Here is a 22359-nt window from a genome sequence, read left to right as displayed (position 1 = left end):
CCTAATTGAGGCAATTTAACGACAAATGTAACCTTATTGAAACATAAATAATAAGACACATTTTCCCATTGAAAAGAAAAAACCAATTAAATTCTTGTATGACCTCTCCTGCAGTTTGCCACCAAGCGGTCGTCCAATAAGGAGTTATCCAGCAGTAACTCGTCTTTGAGTTCTACATCGGAAACAGCCAATGAGTCAACGTCCCCCAACACGCCTGAGGCTCCACCACGAGCACGCAGGAGGGTGAGACAGAATAACAGAATTAATTAATCCCAACAGGTGTTTCTGTTTTATCAACCTGTCAGAATTCAATTCACAATTATCCTCCAGGGAGCCATGTCAGTGGACTCGATCACGGACCTGGACGACAACCAGTCCCGGCTGCTCGAGGCCCTGCAGCTGTCTCTGCCGGCAGACACGCCGAGCAAGAAGGAGAAGCACCGGGACAAAAGGCTGAGCCTGAATCCCATCTACCGGCAGGTTCCCCGGGTGGTGGACAGCTGCTGTCAGCACATCGAGAAATACGGTGAGTGTCTACTTCACCCTGTCCCAAACATATCTGCTATTGTTCTGCAGCAGGTGCTAGAGACAGCTAGTGTTTTCCTCCTCCTCTCAGGTCTGCAGACGGTGGGGATCTTTCGCGTGGGAAGCTCCAAGAAGAGAGTTCGACAGGTGAGCGTTCTCAATTGTTTACAGACACTCAATTCTCCCAGAGGTGTTCAATTGGGTTGGGTTTCTGGCAATGACTCATAGGCTTATTTTGTAGATAGTAAAAGTGATGAGACATGAGAATCAGCACCCGCATTTGCCACCATTGTCAGCCTACTGTGAAACAGGTACATTTGTCAGTATGCTATGCAAAGAAAACAACCCCTATATGTATATCATGGTCGTCTATAGACTAATTATCTGGAAGTCATCCAAAGGGCACATCGTAGAGATTAAGCTGCAAACTGGTAAAACTAGTCAACTGGAGAAACCAACAGGAAGGGACAGTGTGTGTAGAATATAGCGTCCTTAATATGTTGAGGAAATTCCTGAGTTCTTAATCTCTGTCGTGTCCCACTTTCAGCTTCGTGAGGAGTTCGATCACGCAATTGACGTGCAGCTGGACGAGGACCAGAGCGTTCACGATGTGGCTGCTCTGCTGAAGGAGTTCCTCAGGGACATGCCCGACCCTCTTCTCACCAAGGAGCTCTACACGGCCTTCATTAACACCACATGTAAGCTTCTGTTCCTTCCTTCTGTTTCTCTGTCCCAGATTCGACCTCTTTAACCCAATGCCCTCCTAATCTGTGTTGCAGTGCTGGATTCAGACGAGCAGCATAATGTCACTCAGCTACTCATCTACCTGCTCCCAACATGCAACAGTGACACTCTCCACCGCCTCCTGGATTTTCTGTACACCGTGACCGACCACGCTCATGATCGGCTGGACAAAGACGGACAGGAGGTGAGCGAATGATATGACCAGGAAGAAATGATGTCCAAAACACCCACAATGTGGCGTGCAAACACGTGCATGTCTAGTACCGTTATGTTTCCGCCTCATTGGTAGGAAATTCCCAAAGGCGTGATAGCATCAGTTAGTGTGGCTGGTATGTACACATATTCCTTCATGCCTGTTGAGCATGCGACAAGCGTTCTGTATTCAAGTTTAAGGCAGAACTAGTGTGAATGTCAAGAAAGTCATAACGTTGTGGCTCCCGAGGGATTCATGTCACAAAAAATAAACTGTCGGTTTGGAAAGACGAAGTGACATCATGATCTGTGATGATTTAATATTCCACTTCCAGCTCCACACACCCGTTAGCTTTTATTATTCCTAAAATATGAATTCATGTGTGTGTGTCAGGAGAGAATCTGTGAGGCTATGAATCCCACCACTTCGTACAATCGAGTGTGTGTGAGAAGCAGAGTGTGTGTTTTGGCAGATGGATCTGTGTTTTGTCGTCTCAAGCAACGATGTGTGTGTTTTACGCTCACCCGGGAAAAGAAACATGAATACTTTTGGATGCTTATGGCTCCAATCTCTCCTTTGGGATTGGGAGTGGAAAGGGAGGAAACTGGGAGAACATCAAAAATAAGACTTTCTCTCAAGTCTTGAAGGGCTTGTAACTTAAGATAGTCATTGTTTAACAGGATGTACACCATTACCCAACCCTGGTAGAAACAGATTCAGCTGTCACACACTCTGACACCTTCAGTGTTTGGCAAGCCCCATGTGCCGTTAGAGAAGAAGAGGCAGGAGGAACGAGATGAAACGTCTCCAAGGAGCCTGTGGATGCAGCAAAACAGTGTGTAGTTCTTTACACCTCCACAGGGCTACTAGCACGGCTGTGGACTCTCAGTGTCATTAACTGATTTTCATTGTTCGTTCATACACTGATGCAGTCTTGTAAAAAAAACAAAAAGCAAACAAATTAACAAGACATGATATTTTATTATTTCTAAGAAAAATATATGCTAGAGGGGGTAGGACCAGAAACGTTTTTTTTAAGCTTCTTCTTGTCCCTGTTGAACATGACAGAGACTATTTGAGAATTATTATTGTTTATGTTTTTTTCTTTTTATTATTATTATTTTTTTGTACTTTGCTATAATTATTAATTTGAGTGAGAAAAAAAGGGAAAAAAAGGGAATTTTTTTTTTATTGTTGTATGTTTTTGTTTCTGACATGTTCAATAAATTGACTAAAAAGAAAAGTCTAACCAGCTGCCTAACACTGTCATAAATAGCGCATTTATCCACAAATGTCCATCCACATAGGTAAATTACCCCTATACAGTCTTTTCAAACCAAAATAAGTCAGCATTTTGGGTTAAAATATCTACAAAAGTGGCATTATTTATGTATGGAAGGAACATCTATCAATTCTGATTCCACACAGGACTCAAGCATCGGTCTCCGTGGCATTATTTACGTATGGAAGGAACATCTATTGATTCTGATTCCACACAGGACTCAAGCATCGGTCTCCGGCTCTATATGAAGAAGAGTGTCAAAGTTCACGGTGCAATGTTATGACATAATCCAATCCTACAACCTTTGTAAGAGAAAATCCTGGGTTACAATGATCTGGAATTAAGCTTGCTGCATTTTTTTTATGTTTCCCCAAATTCAGATCACAGGGAACAAGATGACGTCTCTGAACCTGGCCACCATCTTTGGCCCCAACCTGCTCCACAAGCAGAAGAACTCGGACAAAGAGTTCAGCGTTCAGAGCTCCGCCCGCGCCGAGGAGAGCACGGCCGTCATCGCCGCGCTGCAGAGGATGATCGCCAGCTACCAGACCCTCTTCATGGTCAGTCAAACAATAACCCTCACTTCCTCCTCTGTTAAACACACACAGTCACTCAAGCACAGTTTCTCTTTGCAGGCTTAGAGGAAGACAATCCCCCCCCTGGCTTAGCAGACAATGGTAGTGTCTTAGTTAGTTTAAACAAAGATTTGGACAGTTTAATGGAGAGAAAGAAGAGAGTCAATAAAGGAAGTGAGAAAGGAATATTTGAGAGATGGATGATGAGTCAAACATCATCCCTGAAACACAAAGATAAACTCTTGCCAGCCGAGAATAACACCATTTCGCATGGATTACCGCCTCATCACCTGCTTTGATTCTCAGACACCGCAGACAGGCGGTTCAGGTCACATGAGGTCCGAAACCTAAAACCGTGATGTTTTGTAACCCTGCCATTGTGTTTCCCCCGAGGCTAACATTCCTGCAGTAAACCATTGTGGAGCTATTAACACATATAGTGAGTCAGGACTGACTTTCTCAGTCTTGAGTAAAAACAGATTCGTAAACAACCCAAGTTCTAAAAATAACACTTTGGACGTTTTTTCGTATACATCCTATGTTTTCATTTTAAAGCATTTAAGGGTAAAAATACTTCGTAGACAGTTTGGGAAATGTTCTCATATATACAATGCAACAGAGATTTAAGTTTGAAGCGGTTGGATTTCTATTTTTGCACAGGAAAAAGTTGGGAGTTTCATTCACTAAAACTCAAGTAATCAAGTAACCCAAGTGCATGTTGTAATTGTAAAGTTGTTTAAAGCAGCTTCACTGTGTAGGTTTGATCCAAAACATGCATAGAAGTAGAAGAAACAGCAACTAAGCCACTCACTTTTCTACAGGTGCCTCCTGATCTGCAAAATGAGGTGTTGATGAATCTGCTGGAGACAGATCCAGATGTGGTGGACTACCTTCTGAGAAGAAAAGCATCACAGTGAGTTCCACACGAGCCGTTTCCCTCTCTTCCCGATTTTGCCCATTTCATCCTCATTTGTGTCTGTGTTGAACCCCAGGAGCCCCGACCTGCTGCAGTCAGACGACCCCTTCACTCTGAGCGAGCGCCATTCCTCCAGCGACTCCAACAAGGTGTCCAGCGGCGAGGTGTCCCCATACGATAACAACTCCCCCATCCTGAGTGAGCGGAGAGGAGAGCAGGGCAGCCCGGGCAGCGAGCCGCTCTTCCGTGTCCCAGAGCAGTTCAGTGTGGGGGGGCAGGTGGTCGGCTGGAGCCGAGAGTCTGGGGCCGACACTTGGGGAAGCAAAGGTAACTATAAAGTGATGAATAATCGGATTTTCATATACCAAATATACTCCTCTCAAAGGTTTTGGTGGGCATACATTAGAAATATTACGAAGCAAGCGGTTCTTACTCAAAAGTAATTTGACCTCTCTTTTGCTTCTCTCAGACGCTATATCAGAGGAGCATGCAAATATTTGGGGGACTTGGCACACTACGCTGAAACCAGCACTCAAAGAACACACATACACAGGTAAACCGTTTGCAGCCAGTCCAGTTTCTGTAGTGGTTGATGAACCAGAAAGCGCCAGGCACATGCTTCTGGGTATTTACTCTCAGGGATGAACCAAAGGCTGCAGGGCATTTCAAATCAACAGGCAGGAGCGAGTGGCGAACGATCAAAATGTTCCTTCATTCAGCACAAAAACATAAATATCCTTCCATTCAAGATAGGGGGCGGAAAATAAAAGCATATACCTCTACATGTTTTGTGTAGTAATATCCTTTATTATTAATTAACTATGATTATTCCACTGATGTAGTTGATGTTCTGTTCCTAGGTTCCCATGGCAACATGTCAGAGGGGAGTTCACGCAGCTCGCAGGAAGGTCTCGACGGGCTCCATGGCGATGGCAGGCAGCAGATGACGCTCCACCGGACAAAGACGGCGCCGGGTGTCGCCGAGTACCCGAGAACCCACCCCCCCGTCACCAGAGTGTGCACCAGCCCTCACATGACGTCACACCTCTACAGCACGCATCGAGCGAGTGGACTCACCGCAACCCCCAGGCCTCACGGCGGGGGGAACTCCGCTGACGCTCCTGGGGGGCTGAACGACAGCCGCTTCCCCCCCCATTACAACGCCCACCACCGACTGGCGGGCTCGCCTCCCGCTCCGACCCAGCAGCCCCCCCTGCACGGGAGGCTGACTGTGGCGCAGAGCGTGGCACAAAGCATGGCCCCGGACAGCCAGATGGGGCCGCAGAGCCCCGAGTGGCAGGACTGGCAGAGGGACCGCTGGCAGATCTGGCAGCTGCTGTCCTCGGACAACGCCGACGCTCTGCCCGAAACGCTGGTGTGACCTCACAGCGAGAACTCAACCCCTGCAGAGATCAAACCCCTCCAACGACAATCAACCCCTTTCTTCATTTCATCTTTCAGCCTGCCTTTATCCACTCATGGATCCATGGATTTCCTCTTTCCCATGAACCCTCTGTGCTTCTCCTGCATCCTGGCGCCATGGCGTTGTTGTTTACGTGTGCAGATGCTGCCTTATACAGACTTCTACATCCAGAGAGCCATTAGTATTTCTTTTTAAAAATGGATGTTGCTTCTGTTCCTAGCCCAATATGTGTTGACATGTTGAGAATGCCCACAAGAAATACCTCAAAAAACGATAATTTCACCACGAACATACTTTCTATTTAGCGTGAGTAAAGTCTTCATATCTCAATGGAGAACAGTAGGAAAACACGTCTCTTTAGTTGGTTATATTTTCATTCTTTTATACATTCTTTTTCACCATACAGACACAAAGATGTACCCATTGATATTTGCTGCTAAGTGTAGATTCCTTTGTGTGCGTACTGGTCTTGTAGTTCAGCCAAACCTGTCTAAAAAGATCAAATGTTGAATTGCTTGATGTTTGATGTATATCGACACACATAAACAATATATATGTCTAGTGACATTTTAAGTATATCATTTGCCAAACTACTAAGAGAAAGCCCTTTAAATGGCTAAATGTTGCAGTTTCTGTCTGTAATGTTGAATGTAGGATACTTTAATTGCTTAGCCTGATTATAAAGCACTCTGTAAGTCTGCTTATTCGTGCTCTCGCCACTCGCTGCACGACAGGAACAATGTGCCAAACTCTTTTTACTTCAGTGTTCATTTCATCCATTTCAGAAAAAATACTCAAAAGACTTAACAAGATAAAGAAATATGAAGTAAAGTAGCGCATGTAATCAATATAGAAAGTGCTTTTTAATGGCCGTCATGTGCAAAGAAATATTATAATTTAATAGTATAAATAAGGGCTATGCTTAGGATGGGATATCAGATAAAGCCAATTTTAGCCTTTAAAATCACACCCGACAAAAGGTGTTTTAATTTGATGCATACAATCCTACATTGCAAATTCTGTTTAGTCTCCTAAGATTAACTCTAATGTATCATTCGTTGTTATTTGACCTAAATCTTGTTACCTCAGCTTAGAACTACGATCCAGAACTACATTCCCCAAGTAAAATATGAGATCGTAACCTGATCCAGAAGCATCTCCACCATTTCTGACCACATCTTAGAACAACCAATAAAGTATGATGATATCATTACAATAAATTCACATCCAAAACTAACACAGGATATTAAACCTCTCAAACTAGAGTTATTTTTCTAGGAATCATTACAATCCACAGAGATTTAAGGACTCAAACTCCAACTAAAGTGGCAAAAAGATATATATTTGTAATTCTTATTCCAGGATTGTTGCTTATTCAGAAACACATTTTAAACACACCCACAATCCTGTCCAGATCCTCATAAATGTCAGTCAAGTGGGTATTTGCTGGCAAATATTTCACATTGTCATGGTGTAATATTTGCTATATGAACATTAAATCTAGAATATAATAATAAATGGACTTGTGTTACTCGTATGTGACTTTGAGTATTCAATGGGAGAAAGCCTCACAGTGCATAAGTGGAAGTACTGTGGTAAAGCTTATGGCGCCATCTATTGTCAGACCATGTGTATTAGCATATTGCTGCTTCCCACAATTCAATGTTTCAATGGGATCCATCCCTGCTCAGCTTAGACTCAATATGCTTGTGATTGTAAGCACCTTTCTGTGTAAATGTGTAAATCCGTGTGAGGAAATAAACGTGCCATAGTCTTGCCTCTTGAAAGATATTTCTCCATGCAGTGCTCAAGGTTTGCATTTTGTGAATTTCTTTGTATTACTTTGTTTTTTTTCTGTTGAGTGTTGTAATATATAAATTCAATATAATACGATTTTTATTAAAAGGAGAAAAAAAGACAAAAAAGGAGGGACTAATCCTAACTCCTTGTCTTGTTGACCTCACTAAGAGAAACTTAGTGGTCTTGTGTTTATTGTGGATATTTTCGGTGGGGTTTACTGGGTCCAAGTTGTAATGGAGTATCTGGTAATTGCTTTTGTATCGCGTGTCATCATCAATATGCTACAATGGAATTAAATATGATAAAGTTTACACCTGTTGGAGTCGATACTTGGGGGAAATGTATTAACCTTTAAAGGGGGTATCAGTTTGTAGTTTGATAAAGACTATACTCTACTGTTTATAGATATGCAGCCACATACTGTAGTTATAGTGCACACAACATTATTTCTTTCTAAGCCAAAGCCCACGAGCAAGACACGTTTAAAGATCTCTAAAGAGCCACAAGAGTGCAGTAACTATCGATTAGTGGAGGTAAAGAGAAAAGACACTTTGTACAGGGATAGTACTCAAGGTCAAGTATTTGGAAGTATTAACCTTTCACTTGATCACATTTGACAGAACGTTAGCAAGTGTGGGAGCTTGATTCCTTCTTCATGTCAGACTGTTTTTCATTCAACCCATTCACAGAACAAGTCCAGGCTTTCCTGGGAACGCCACTTTCCAGTAAATATGACAAAAGCACCAACACATTTGGTGCTTTTTGTAGGAAAGATGTGTCACAGTCCAGCAGGGAAACTGTACAGTATCTGCCGAACAAGACCTCCTGTTGTGGTGGTCTGTGTGTGGCTCTTAACCCAATAATTGTATGTGTTTTTGGCAGCTAAATTCAGTATCTTTTTCATCCCTTTGGGCAACTATCCTTGATTAAATGTGTCTGGGAAAAACCTGGAACATTTTACAGCTCTTACATCTGAAATCTGTGCAGGGCGTGTTGGCTGTAATGTGTTAACTATACCACTAGAGGTCAGACAAGAGCCTCGAATAACTGCTAGAAGCAGATACGATGTTTGAGATTGAGGTCAAATGAACACCTTTTTCTCTTTCCAAACCACATCTGATAAGAAATCAATTACACAAAAGTAGTTATAGAAGGTGTCAAATACAGGTACGTCTATGGTAAAGTTTAGAGAGAAGCGTTGAGAGAGAAAGGAAAGACAACGGGATAAAAAAAAGAAAAAAGGATTAACTGGATTTCATGGCTTTTGGTTTCAATTCTCCTCAGCCCTGCCTGATAGCATATTAAATCACCTCACAGACCCCCAGAGAAGGGAAATTAGCTGCGAGGTACCATTAGACACGTTGGAACAGGTAATGGATGCGTGTCTATCTGTCTGTGAGGGACACTTGCTTTCTCGAGATGGACCTGGAGAAATAATGAAAATAAAGTCAATTTAAACAGTTTCTTACCGAGAGCTTATCTGAGTTTTTATTAACTGAAACTTTGGAAACTTTGGAAAGTAATTTTGTTCGATCTTGAAATCAGACACTTCAATTTGTTTCATGTTTATCTCTCCTTGTCAGCTACCCTTTCCTCCCCCTTACTCTGAGGAAATCAATCCTCCACTGTGTCCCTCACAACACCAATTAAATCTTCTGCCGTTTACTTTCTGTTGTTTGAAACGAGCATGTCATGTTCTGCTCAAGGAGTTCCATGATTAATTGTGATCAATGAAAGCAGAGATACTGTACTCCGGCTGCGCTTCTTCTTCTTTTCTCTTTCATCCTCTTTTTGTCTGTTTTTTGGAAGGGAGCCTGGATTTAAATAGAATTTTGCGGACCATGACGACAAAACAAAGCCGCTTTATTTCAGTGGCTAATGACTTGGCCCGAAGTAACGTTATCCAGTTGGCCGAGCTAAAAGACAATATGCCAGAAAAATACACACGCACAAATAGGTATGCATGAACTCATCCACAGAGAGACACTTGTAATTGCCAGTACAAGAGTTCAGCCCCACTCCTGGAGCCAGTTAAGAATGAATGCATGTCGGTAAACAAAATGTGAATTTCGCTTTGTTTTAGCACATTGTTTTTATGAGCAAAACAATTGGAGCACAACACGATTTTCTTACGCCTACACATGCAGAAACACATGGTCACACACATCTTGAAAGGAATTCATACCCACAAGGTCCTCATTATAGGCACAGTGGATTTATTCTCACCATGTGTTCCTTCATGCAGCCCAAAAACTGGCCTGGAGATAGCAATGTGAGGGAACGTGAAAAATGGGGTCTAACCGAGATATTAGCACAAAGTCGACTACTTCCTGGTTCAACTGGAAGAATTGTTTGCTGCCAGAAGAAGGAAGTCTTCGAAGCCTCAACACGATGATCTAATGAGATAACATTTAAATGTCGTGCAGGTGGTAAAGTTCCCAACTGGATAAAAGACCAGAAAGTAATGATAAAAAAGGATTACGCTTTATTCTCCCCGCTGTTTGTTCATTCATGAGTGTGAGTGCTGTAGCCATGTGACAGGAGGACACTGTCCAACCAACCATGACTTACTGATCTGCCCCGGGGACCATGCTGGATATGTGTATGTACACACACACACACACACACACACACACACACACACACACACACACACACACACACACACACACACACACACACACACACACACACACACACACACACACACACACACACACACACACACACACACACACACACACACACACACACACACACACACACACACACACACACACACACACCCTTTCTCAGCAGCCCGTACTTATAGAAAGTAATGACCCATCAATTAACCACACAGCTTTGTTCTATAAGGGAATGCTGACGGATAAATTGAGTCAATTTGTTATTTCCGTTCAACTGGATTTCTAACGAGGTCATGTTTTCTGTACTGGCAAGCGATGCTCCCATCATGCAACGGATTAATTGGCCATTGATTCTGATCACAGTTTTGCAAATTAACAAATGCAGCAAACAGTGCAGACACTCCTCATCGCTCAATGCTTAGGCTCTGGTCAAGGTCGGACATGAATAAACACATGCGAGTGACCATGGCCTGCTGACATAAGTTCACACTGAAAGGTCACTAATGTTGAACTCCAAGGGATTTGGAAATGCGTATTTTATTTGCTACTTGAGAATGTTTTCAATGCCTGCTGAATTGTATTGCCCTGATGTAGCGAGACACAAGACAAATTACTCTAACACCAAATGGATTATTGATTGCAGCCAAGTATTTTAAAGTCTAATGCAAATGTTTCTTTCTTTCTAGAGGGAACTGTGAGATTTTAGCCTTTGCAGACCATTTACATAAAAAACACACTACGGGAAAGGGAGAACCCCAAAAAGCTTAATAGGGCCCCTTATATTCCAGATGTGAAGACACTCAGCTGTCCTTTAAGACTGTCATTCGGCTCCACATCCTGTTATAATCTCTGTATTGACTCATGCTGTAGCAGTGTAAGGAAAGTGGGGAAGTCATTCATAAATTCACTGGAATAAAGTATAGTAGCTGAATTAAACATTTGTACTATAAATTGCAGATCAAGAGACCACTTCAGGGGCCCTTAAATGTGTCAGCTAAATCAACTCAAAATGTTAAGTTGTGTAATTTATCATAACATTTTAAATGATTCCCCCTCCAGCTGCTCTACACATGTTTCTGTTTCAATTTCTACACATATTTCTTTCGGCGTGTCGCAAACATGTTGTCAGGCAGATTTCTTCTGTCTCCAAAAGGACTTTTTTGAAAATCCAGATGAAGTGAGCATCCAAGTGACGGATGAGCCTCTGAGCCTGGATGCCAGCTGGTTTCTGTTGAATCCTCTGCTGTGCTGTGTGCAGAGCTGTGATAGTGAGAAGGTCCTGTCTGTAGTTAGTCTCTGGCACATCATCACAGCGGACCATTTGGCTTCCATTTGCACTGCGGCGTGCGATACGGCCGCTCCAAACAGAGCACCGCTGAGGTCACTTCACCCCTCGCTCACCTGCTGGCTTTTAAAGCAGGAAGCAGGGGCCGTTGCCATGTTGATGTGACAGCGCTTCCTCCTGGTTTCTGTTCTGGTTGTTGGAGAGGTTTGCAGGCAGATGTGAAGAACATTCACCAGAGATTCAGGTTCTTGTCAAGTGGGTTTTCAAAGAGAGCAGGAAGAAGAACATGGAAATGTTGATGCCTCCTAAGGCTTAGCAGTGAAATGCTTCCTCCAGGCTATCTTCTTCTCTGAATATTATTAACCCTCTGGAGTCTAAGGGTATTTTCTCGATTTCCTTAAATCACCTTTTAAATGTACTTGTTATACATGTGTTACATATCAAAATGTCCAGGACAATCTCTGGTCTGGCTATAAATGCAAATGACTCACCTTAGAGCACTGTGTGTTGAGATAAGTAGCTCTAAAGCTTAACATTTGAAATCCGATTTTCGGAAAATCTTCAAAACTCTTGTGAAAACACAAATGTACTAATTTCACCCAATTTGAACAGGTAGAGACAGCATAGTAACCTGATTATACGCAGACTGCCCTCACTTTTATTAAAGCCTTTCAAGATTATGTTCAGGGACAAACCTGAGGGGCAAATATCTCCTGACGCAGTTACAAACTATTTCTGTTGTCTCTCTCTTTGCCCTTTAAGGTCCCTTTGAATGTGTGCTATTGACACCCCCTGCCCTCATTCACTTATAATCAATGAGCAATCAGGTCCACATCTTATTCAGAGGCTATTAGGCCGCCTGCTTCAGTAATGGTCCGGAGCAGAGATAATACACTGGCTGTTATCCTCATCTCCTCTGTTGGGAACCTTTGCACACGCACGCTATTTAAAGCGCGCGCCTAATGACACATTATGAAAAGACATCAGAGGAAACGTACTAAAAGCCATGAAGCATTAAATGTCAAGTTCATTAAAAAACTGCTGCAGTATTTGAGCCGTTCTGTAATAACTGAGATACGCTTATTGGACCCCTAATGATGATTGGAGTACTTCTAAATATAGATCTGTATCCATTAGTGATATTAGATGGATGTCTCTGTGATTCAAACTTCACGATTTCACGACAGATTGTAAAACTTGCCAGTGAATTGTGCTCGCTTTACTCGTTGTCATTCAGTCGAAAACAAGGACCTTCTGATATGCCTGACGATAGGAATAAGCCATGCATTATTCAGCGTGGTTAACATTATTAGGGATGGGGCGACTCCAAATACCACAGACGTTTGGGGATGGAGGGGCAGCTGTTGTGAAAGCTTTTCTTATCTGAAGTTTACTTTGGTGAAGTTGAATTCTCCTGTGTGTCTGAGTCAGAGAGGAGTGAATGAGTGAGGGATGAATAATGCAGGTCAGCGTCCTATTGTTTGGTGAAGGCCCTCCGCAGCGCAGGGTGCAGCACAGGAGACCTTGTGAAATATTGATTCACCACTTAAAAGTTGTTGTGTGGATGTTGGCTGGCTCGTAGAATTTGGGAAGGGATTTTTTTCTTGACAGACGGACACACTTCAGGTCTCATAATCGAGTCAAAAAACACATAAGCATAAATTGAGACGTTGAAAATATGATATGAAACAAGAACCTGAGGTACATTCCGCCTCTTTTAGTCTCTGTTGAGCGGAGATTGAGTGAAACTGCGTAAAAACAAGAAGCAGGGTACGCGGAAGTAATCGAGAAACAATCTAAATGTGGCTTTGTCTCAAGACAAATACAAACAAAGACATACTCAAAGCTCAAAAAAGTGCATTAGATTAAGTTCAGCTGTGTTATGTCACGTTAATCTATATCTGTCCGTGGTCCTTTAATGTTCTCTACTTGTTATAAACATAATGGGTTTTATCTGCTTCAAAATGTGCCAGAAAACTATTAAATAAAATGTCCCAGGAGAAAGGCTAAAAGGCCTGATTTAACTGAGCGTCTCAGCGTGAATCCAGCTCGATTTTCGCCTTGCTAGGGCAGCGGTTTGTGACAAAACAGCAGTCCGTCCTACAGCCCTCTGCTGGGTGAGCGTGAGCGCAGAGTGGCCCAGATTCCCCCCAGCAGGAGCAGGGAGGGGGGGCCGGGGGATGAGTGGTATGGAAGTGACAGATGACAGTGGTGCGGGGTAGGGAGATATGGTGATTGTGGGGGGTTAAAAAGGAGGGATGACAGGAGAAGTTATGGCATTGCTATAATTATAGAGTACGAGAACCTGGCTGTCACTTCTGCTCCTCTTTAAGCAATGTGCTACGTCGCCTTGCTACACCTTCTTACTCCTCCTCATGGCATATACCCTTTTTTTTACCAGCATCCTTTTTGAGTGTACACTCTCCGCTGGATTCTCTTCCTAATGATACATTTTCGGCTATTATCAGACTGTGGACATTGTTATTTTCTAATACTAGCAGGCTGGCATAAGGAGACGCTGGCCGTTTCTCAATCGCGAGGATGCTTGCTTGGTAGCACATGTCTTCCGAGTCACTTCCTTCAGAAGCTAGGCAAGAATACACTGCCTGGCATTCGGAAAACGAAGAGTGGAACAGGCTAGCAAGTGTGCAGGTGTGCGTCATATGAGAGGCCCCGCCTTACATTTTCCGCCACAGATTTGGGGAAATTGGTCCGTGCGCAAAGCATTGTGGGGATTTGAAGGACGCGAAGTCTACCCATGTGCAGCCTCGAAATTACCCCCAAACCAAGGACGCGGCCTCGGTGGAATTCCAAGTATGCTGGAGATTGGAACAGTCCTTCGGCGGCACTCGATGACGTAGTATCCTTGAGATATTGGCTTGGAAGCCAGTTTCCTCGAGGTTGAGAAACGGCCCCTGACTCCAAAGCTAAGTTAGCTGTAGCAGTCGAACAGGCATCTGGCTCATGCTAACGGTCGCTAAACGCCACTGTGGGCCCAAAAAAATCAAGCATTTCAGAACATTCCCGCTCATTCTCACTGAATTTATTCCTGGAAAGCATCGGCCTTTGCTTTTCTCCGGGAAGGGGAAACTTACTGACATTTTCCTTGTCCTACAGCCAGCCAGTTTTGTGTTTATGAAGCATGAGGAAATTGCACAAAAATGTACATTCCTGCAGTAAAAATGTGGGTTTGTGTGAATGTATTTTACGGATTCATACAGTGTAACATAAGCATGCCTCAATTTTTTTACAACAGGAAATGAGTCCGACAGAATTGTGCAGATATACCCATGCCATACACAGTGGGCATATTAATATTTCATTGCCGAGCTGTGTGTCGTCTGTTCTCCACTTTTTCAACCTCCACTTTTCCTTTTAATTTAAACTTCTCTCAAAGTTCTTCTTCTCACTGAAAAGACTTAAAGCCACAGAGGCTGTACAGCTTTTTTAGTTATGGCACATCTCACTTACATCGTTGTATTCCTCTGGGATATGCTCTTTTATGTGATCCTATGCCGTGTTATCTTTAGACACAATAGTGGTGAGGCTATAGAGACAACAACACTTAGAGGCATGGTGAAATACATCTACAGCTTTTATACATTCCCCATGTCCTGCTTTTTGTTTAGAGAGCAAGAACACAGACTATAATTAAGGGACTAAAAATGAGAAGATTGTACATTTGCAAAGACGAGGTCAGTGAAAGCGAAGCTGAAACTCTGCAGCTAGAGAAGCAATCTTCTTTTAAGCAATCAATGAACCCTGCTGGATGACTAATGGCTGCAGCTTTTCTAGGCAAGGGCTTTGTTTGTTTACAGCAATTTTACAAATGTCTTAGAACGAATGCCTTGCCATTAAAACGCTATACACAGCAACATAAAAACATCAATGTCATGGACAGCTCTATCTGTGTCGATTAGGCAGTCTTTATGCAGGAGCTGATGACTCCTATATCTACTTTGAGTTTAGATGAAAACACTTTAAAGTATTCATCAAACACAGCCTGTGTCTACATCTCACCTTTTTCCTTTTCATGAATAATCGAACCTCTTCTTGTATTCTCTTTTACAGCTTTACAAAAAAAAGACCTTGGATGGTCGCTCTCAAAGGAACCGGCGGGATCGAGTGTTGGCTGCACCCATACCTGAAATATGGCAGCTTATTTGAAATCCAAAGGGTGTTCAAGGCTGATGGAGGTTAACGTAGTGTTCTTAGTCACAAAAGCTTTTGATGTTTTTGCCATTTTCCCAAACACAGCATTTCGCCCTTGGTTGAAGAAACACAGGAAAGCGAGTCGATAATATTTTGTCCTCATGTCTAAAGCCTTGGTTTGCTGAAGGCACATTCAGTGTAGATACTTTTCTCTGCAACATCTTTATTTTACAAAACCCAATTTTGTGATTCCTTAAGAGCATTACAAGAAGGCTGCATTATTTAGAACCTTCACGCATCAAAGAAAAACTTCTACGATCAATGTTTTAAAAAGTCATACTCCTTTTCTTTTTCAGTTGAGCTAGTTAAAGTCTCCATGTCCTCAGTGAGTGGAAATATCAAGCGTGTGGTCGGAGCAGGGTGTGGCGGTCCACATCTGTGGTCTTTCACCGAGTCAGAAACGACTGCATCAGCATCCCGTCCTTTCCTTTCCCCTTACAGAGCACATCTGTGTCATTGTTTACCGCGCCCAGGATCATATGCTGCTGTTGCTTCCAATATGATAAACATTCAGTGTGTCAATTGCTGATGGAAATCCAAAGTGATCATTTAGTCGCAGTTTAAGATGGTAAACCCACAGATTTAAAGTCCCATCTGCTAACGATTTGTGTCCGACGTGCTTGTTTCCAGGACCACAGTTTGCTGTGTAACTCTGTATCTGTTTACAGTGCTAACAATGAATGAGGCAGTGTCTTTGTGGACTCCCACAGAGGCTGCAATTTCATGCAAATGTGTATTTGTCTGTTATAGTTCCGGCTTTTATTTAACTCAATTATACAGGCTGAGAAAAAATATTCATAATTTTTGGATAGAATTAGCCTACAGTGAAAGTTTTCCTGTTTCCTAGTGTGACTGTGGAGGAAACAATACATTTGTATCTTACTTTGAGCTGGCTGGCTTAGAAATAAATGCTAACTTCAGCAAGCTAACATGCTCAGAGCTAGCATTCTTGTGCAGATATCCTTAGCTTAGGGTGTTCGCATGCTAACATCAACTCATTAGCAGTAAACACAAACTAATGGCATTCGTTTTTCAGTTATTTGGCGCCAATCTAGTTCTACTACCATGGCTATAAACAAAAGTTATTCCCCCATGTTACAAACTCTGCTCTTGTCATGTCAAGGGCAATGATTTAGCAAAATATAAAAGTCATCTCATTCATGCTTATGCGGGTTAAGTTTCGTGCCAGTTAATGGGTGGGCAGTTCAGGCGCCTACAACACGGAGGGAAACCAAATATTCCCAAATACCACCCACAATGCAGAAATAAAAAGCCTGTTGAAAATCTGCAAATATTCCCTTTCGACAGAAGAAGACTCCTGGAAAGTTGGAGCACATGAAGATTGTTTAGCTTTAGACTTGCCAACAAATTGCTGAAGATAGCCAAAGGCTCCTGGTAATACAGTGGAAAAAGTGACTAACGTGGTGTGTGTGTGTGTGTGTGTGTGTGTGTGTGTGTGTGTGTGTGTGTGTGTGTGTGTGTGTGTGTGTGTGTGTGTGTGTGTGTGTGTGTGTGTGTGTGTGTGTGTGTGTGTGTGTGTGTGTGAGTCTAGACCAAATAGGATTTAAATCCCGTATCGGGATCAATCCCTAAAAAAGGATTATGTCCTCATGAGCAAAACAGTCTGGTCTGATCACTGATAGGAGGTTTCATTGAAAGATTTTACCTTTCAGTGGTTCAGTAATTAGTTTTTTATCTTCCTCCGTAGCAGATTGGAAGTGTTTGCGGTAAAAATCTCAGCATGACACCCTCTGTGGCGTGGGTCCACATGCATCAGAGGAGTAGAGCACCGTGCTAATTTTCTGGCTAATGAAACAAACAGATGTTTCGCCTCTTCACACACAGATCTGAACATCAATTCCACATTTATTAAAAGGTGTGCATGTACTTCAAACAGGCCGCTTCTGTCCTGTGGCCTGTGCAAACGCGCCATCTTCCTTAGCCACTGTAACAGCACATTGCACTCCTTTACAGGACCCACACGCCCGGGAAAGATCAACGAGTCTGGGTGCACCATCTGCCAAACACATTTCCATATCAGGGGCAACAGCAGAAAATATAAGCTCATCAATTCAACTCTTGCAAGAGGGTTTTCGGCAAACTTGCAGTGGAACTAATTTTAGGACAGGTTTGCATAAATTGCCCTTTGAATGACCCGCTAGACTTTTTTTGAAGATATTTTCATGTATTTCAAAGAATTTAGAATTGGTTGATGGTGTGAATTGTGAGTTCAGGAGAGGTTTCACTACCTCTCAAAAGTTATGGATAGAGAAGGTCTTAGGTGAACAATTGGACAGAACAAACGTATATTAGGCCAACTATTTGCATTTCAAGGCTTAAACAGAGAGGCTAGGACCAGAGCAAATGATCCACCTCCTAAAATGTGCCCTGTCCACTGAGTCGGAATAAAGCAGGTAAGACACCACCCAACACAAATTTATATTTTCCAGCAGATGAGTGAAGGTAGGTGGAAAATATTGAATAATGTGACAGGGAAGGGGGGTTTTATCCCTGCAAGTGCATGGTGTGCACATGACTTGGCCCTCAATAGATTTGAATTGCCTTTTAAAAGGAAAAAAGTTTAAATTACATTTCTCTGGAGTGTCGATGTGACTAAGTGGCGTGCACTACAATCTCAAACTTATTCATAAAACCATTCACTGGTTTCACACTTTCTAAGTGGCTGAACCAAAGTCCTTGCACACTTTCTGAAGTGTTTGGACACTTTTGGGATTTTTGGACGGTCAACATTTCTCATCAAAACAAGTCAAACAATCTACAAACAGTGTTGTGACGTGTTGTTTGCTCAGTGAGACCTTCCAATGTGTTCATTGCTAGCACCACCCGCTGAATAAAAAGAGGGGGAAAAAAGAGCTGAAAAAGTGTTTAAGATTTCATGGCTTTTGAGAGCTTTTCTTTCCCTCTCCAAGCGTGGCATTTCCGATTCATCTGACAGACCCTAATGCTTCCTAAGAGCCAAAGGCTGCATTGTTCAGAGGACCTGCTTGGTAAAAGTAAAAATATGGACTTATACAGATGTAGAAATACAGTACAAGAATCAGAGAGCATGAAATATACATGAAGGGAAGTGGATGCTGTGGTTTGCCTTTTTATTCGAAAAGCTCTCAACATGATCTCAATTGGGAATTTAGAAGCGAATATAGAAATGCTATTTTGTGCTTTGGGTTAACAGAACACCTTTATGGTTTTTATTGCAGCAACAAAGAGACTACTGTTGGGTGCAGTTCAACTCATAAGATGCATAATAGTTTAAAGGTAGTATAAAAAGTACAATAAACATTAAACCTGTAAATATTCAATTTGTTTGCTAACCGACAACCTTTAAGAGTTTTAAAGAATTAATTGAAATTCAAATGAAGTGAGCCCCCACATTACAATAAAAGATATTCAGAGAAAAGCACCGTACTGTATGCTTGCAAAACGGCGGCATGCTGAAAGCAGGTGAGAGGAGATACAAAACGCAACACACGGATGGGAAACAGCTGTTCGTATACCGCGAGTGTCAACAGTGCCACATGTGCAGCGCAGAAAGCCGTGCAGGGAGAACAAAATTATGAAATGTTAACCACCAGACCACACGTCAAATTGCTTGTGTTAATAACTCACCACACATACGTTAACCACCCACACACACAGATACACACAGCGCTTATTTTCTGTCTGTTTCGCTGTGTGGTGCTTGCTCTGCGTTTGACCTTAGAACCTTTCCTCCTACCGCCGTGGGGAGCAGAGCTTTAGACGCTGACCTTCTACTGGTGACGAGCCTATCCTCAAAAAACCCTATAGACGAGCGTGCGTGTATATGCCTGTGTGTAAATAGGGATTTCTGACTGGATTATGTTGAATAAATGAGCAGCCCACATTTTTATCCGTGTTGATGTGTAACCTTATGCATGATTTCTTTAAGCTTTAGATTTAGAATTTCTGAAAACTCCCTTTTGCACGATTTACATTCAACTTTACATGATGTAGGACCAGTGTTGGGTGTAACGCGTTACAAAAGTAACGGAGTTACAGTAATATATTACTTTTTGCTGTAACGAAGTAATGTAACGCATTACTAATGGAATTTGGGTAATATATTACCCGTTACAATGCTCAGTAACGCAGTTACAACTGATTTTAACCCGAAATTAAATGGTGTTTTGTTTTTTAAGAATGTACTAACATAGCGAGACATTCCGACACCGGACAAATTGTGCGGGTAGATTAGTAAACCTGGTGTTTACCCTTCAGGCTTCGCGTCGAGATCTTCGGGGAAGTTGAACGTTATGCAACCATTCAAAAAAGAGAACGTAGCGAAAAATACAAACAAATTGTGTCAGGTGCACGTGACCTGCTCCGCTGCGCGTGCATCATTTCCAAAGTGCTTCCACAGCAGTGACACACATCTGATCTGTGGATAATCATTTATACGAAAATGGTCAAAGCAACCATCACTAAACGCCAGCAACACTGCATCTACTGCAGACAGTAGCAACAGGTCAGATGCGGACATCACGTTACCCTCCGTTGTGGACACTAGCTTACTCCCGCCTGACTCGCCGGCCCCGGAGCAGCAGTCTTCGTCGCCCGAAACTACGTCGCCCTCTGCGGCCCGCAGGTGCCAGGTATATTTAAACAACTACCCGCCTGTACAGTGGGGTAAGGCGGTCATTTTGCAGCTTGTGGTATAAAAATAGACAATGGCTAGAATATTCATGTGAAAATAGTAACATATTCTGACATGCCTGTAGAAATGTTGGGTCAAAAATAATGCATACAATAGCACAGATGCCTTCACCACGAATCGCTACAAAAATATCTCATATCCTAAGCTTATTATCAACGAGCTGATGTTGCAGCTGAAATGTTCTCCAGGTCACAAAGTCAACCTCACATGATGATGTGATACCAGTTTTCAAGCACAGTAAATATTCTCTTCCCAGCGTATATGATGGGACCAAGGTGATGATGTAGTAGGCTACATGGTTTTAATAATACTTTTGCCTTTCAATGTTTGCCATTTCAAACCATGAGCATGGTTTAAATAATATTTGCCTTGATTTACAATATGTTAACCTTCATTATAGTCCTTGACAGCGGTTTGTACTGCTGTATTAACAACGTGTCACATGTTAAGAATTTACAATCAGAATGGAGTATTCAACTAAGCCCTGTAATACAAGTTGTTAGTCGCCTTAAGGGCCTACACAGTTGTTATGCTATACCACATTGCCCTTCACTGGATGCATAATGAGCTTCACTAAACTACATTTTAGCATTTAAAATACCTAGCTATTCTTTTGCGGTTATTTTGGTGAAAGTAACTAAAAAGTAACTAAAGTAGTGTAACTCATTACATTTCAGAGACAGTAATATTGTAATGTAACTTATTACTTTCTAAAGAGAGTAATAAGTAATATGTAATATATTACATTTTGGAAGTAACTTGCCCAACACTGTGTAGGACTGATGTCATTTGGTGTGTAACAGCCACTTGTACAGCTGTTAAGCCTTGGCAGAGAATAGCACCAGAGCTTCACTATTAATGTCATGTGTGTCCAGTACAAAGTGTGGATCATTCCCAAATGTGCATTCCTATTTTGTTCCAGTGTAAAGAAACATTCTTGTGCGATGATTCATGTCTGATCGGATGGATAGCATGCGGGTTAAATTGACATTAGTCAGAGAGAATGCTTTTCATTAAATCAGGGTTGGATTTTAGGATCATAAGTGTACAAAAAATATATTGGAAGTGAGCTTATAAAACAAGTCATGTGCAACTCTTAGAATAATAAAAGTATATTGTGTTTGACTCAAAGTAATAACACATCACACACACATTTTATGCTGTATATTATGCATCGTTTTCTTTAGTCTAGGTCATGATTCGTGCTAATTAACCTCGTTACACTTTGAACTGTCCTATGGGACCCCTGAGCCATCTATGCGCCGCAGACAGACTGCTAATAACCCTCAGCTTCACAGAGAAATCCCAAAGAGGAGCGACCATTTTGCAAGCGACATCATCTGTTAACCACTGACATTTGAGAAGGATAAGTAGACTCCCACAGGAACATGGATGTGTGAGAGCCACAGTCTGACACACCAGCATTTACACCAGCACTTGTCACTGAGACAATTAATGTAAATCATGCTATGGAGCCACAACAGTGCAGATTCTATGGGATTCTTTGTATTTATTGTGAAATACTTCAATTTTGTTGCTTCTGTGTCTCATCTCTTATTCCTGCTTTTGTATACATTCCTAAAATAGAAACTGAACTTGCTCTCGATGTGCTATTTAATTTGTGCTTTAACTTTATGAATAATAATAGGAAAGGCTAGATTTGACTTTTCTAAATGCAGTGGAGTCTGGGGGCCGAGAGGGGATTTGTGCTGAGCCACTCAAATGAGGAAAGGGGAACAAAGAGCAGAGAAGTCACCCATTTTATTAATTGTGTTGGTTTTAGCACTTGCCCTTTGGAAAAGTCAGTGGACTTAATTAAATTACCACGCACGCTCGGAGGAGGGAAGCTATAGGATGGCCCTGTAAAACGAAGCCTTGCAAGCGCTCAATCCCTTATCTAATGAGAATGGCAGCCACGGGGACGCTCAAAGGCCTTTAAGTGTCCTCTGAGTCCTTCACTTACTTTCAGAAAATCTGGATTTAATGTAGAGGAAAAAAGTTGGCAACCAGAAAAACTGCAGCCATCTTTAATGCTAGCATTTGTGTTTGTGTACATTTAAAACAGCAGTGCATGGTGAGCAAAC

At 42.2% G+C, this 22359-nt stretch overlaps 2 protein-coding genes across 8 annotated transcripts in view; one reads left to right on the top strand and one right to left on the bottom strand.

The window, feature by feature from the left end:
• Positions 1–7769, top strand: part of LOC307034296 (rho GTPase-activating protein 6-like) — a 56354-nt gene extending 48585 nt beyond the window's left edge. For 2 of the 4 annotated variants that reach the window (XM_079673063.1, XM_079673065.1), the window contains exons 5-14: positions 115–243; positions 331–526; positions 617–672; positions 1073–1223; positions 1305–1453; positions 3125–3304; positions 4141–4232; positions 4312–4562; positions 4705–4788; positions 5096–7769. In XM_079673063.1, the coding sequence (XP_079529189.1) occupies positions 115–243; positions 331–526; positions 617–672; positions 1073–1223; positions 1305–1453; positions 3125–3304; positions 4141–4232; positions 4312–4562; positions 4705–4788; positions 5096–5616 (1809 nt within the window). In that variant the 3' untranslated portion in view covers positions 5617–7769. Of the gene's footprint in view, positions 1–114; positions 244–330; positions 673–1072; positions 1224–1304; positions 1454–3124; positions 3305–4140; positions 4233–4311; positions 4563–4704; positions 4789–5095 lie in introns of all 4 variants that reach the window. The other 2 variants (XM_079673064.1, XM_079673062.1) reach the window with 2 other exon arrangements.
• The window catches only part of LOC307034294 (FERM and PDZ domain-containing protein 4-like), a 382085-nt gene that overhangs the window by 118028 nt on the left and 241698 nt on the right, over positions 1–22359 (bottom strand). The gene's annotated exons all lie outside the window — the stretch shown is intronic.

The sequence above is a fragment of the Notothenia rossii genome (assembly GCF_949606895.1).
Source record: "Notothenia rossii genome assembly, chromosome: 3".
In the NCBI taxonomy this organism is placed as follows: Eukaryota; Metazoa; Chordata; class Actinopteri; order Perciformes; family Nototheniidae; genus Notothenia; species Notothenia rossii.
Note: the sequence above shows the minus strand (reverse complement) of the source record. Positions and strands in the feature narration are given on the sequence as shown.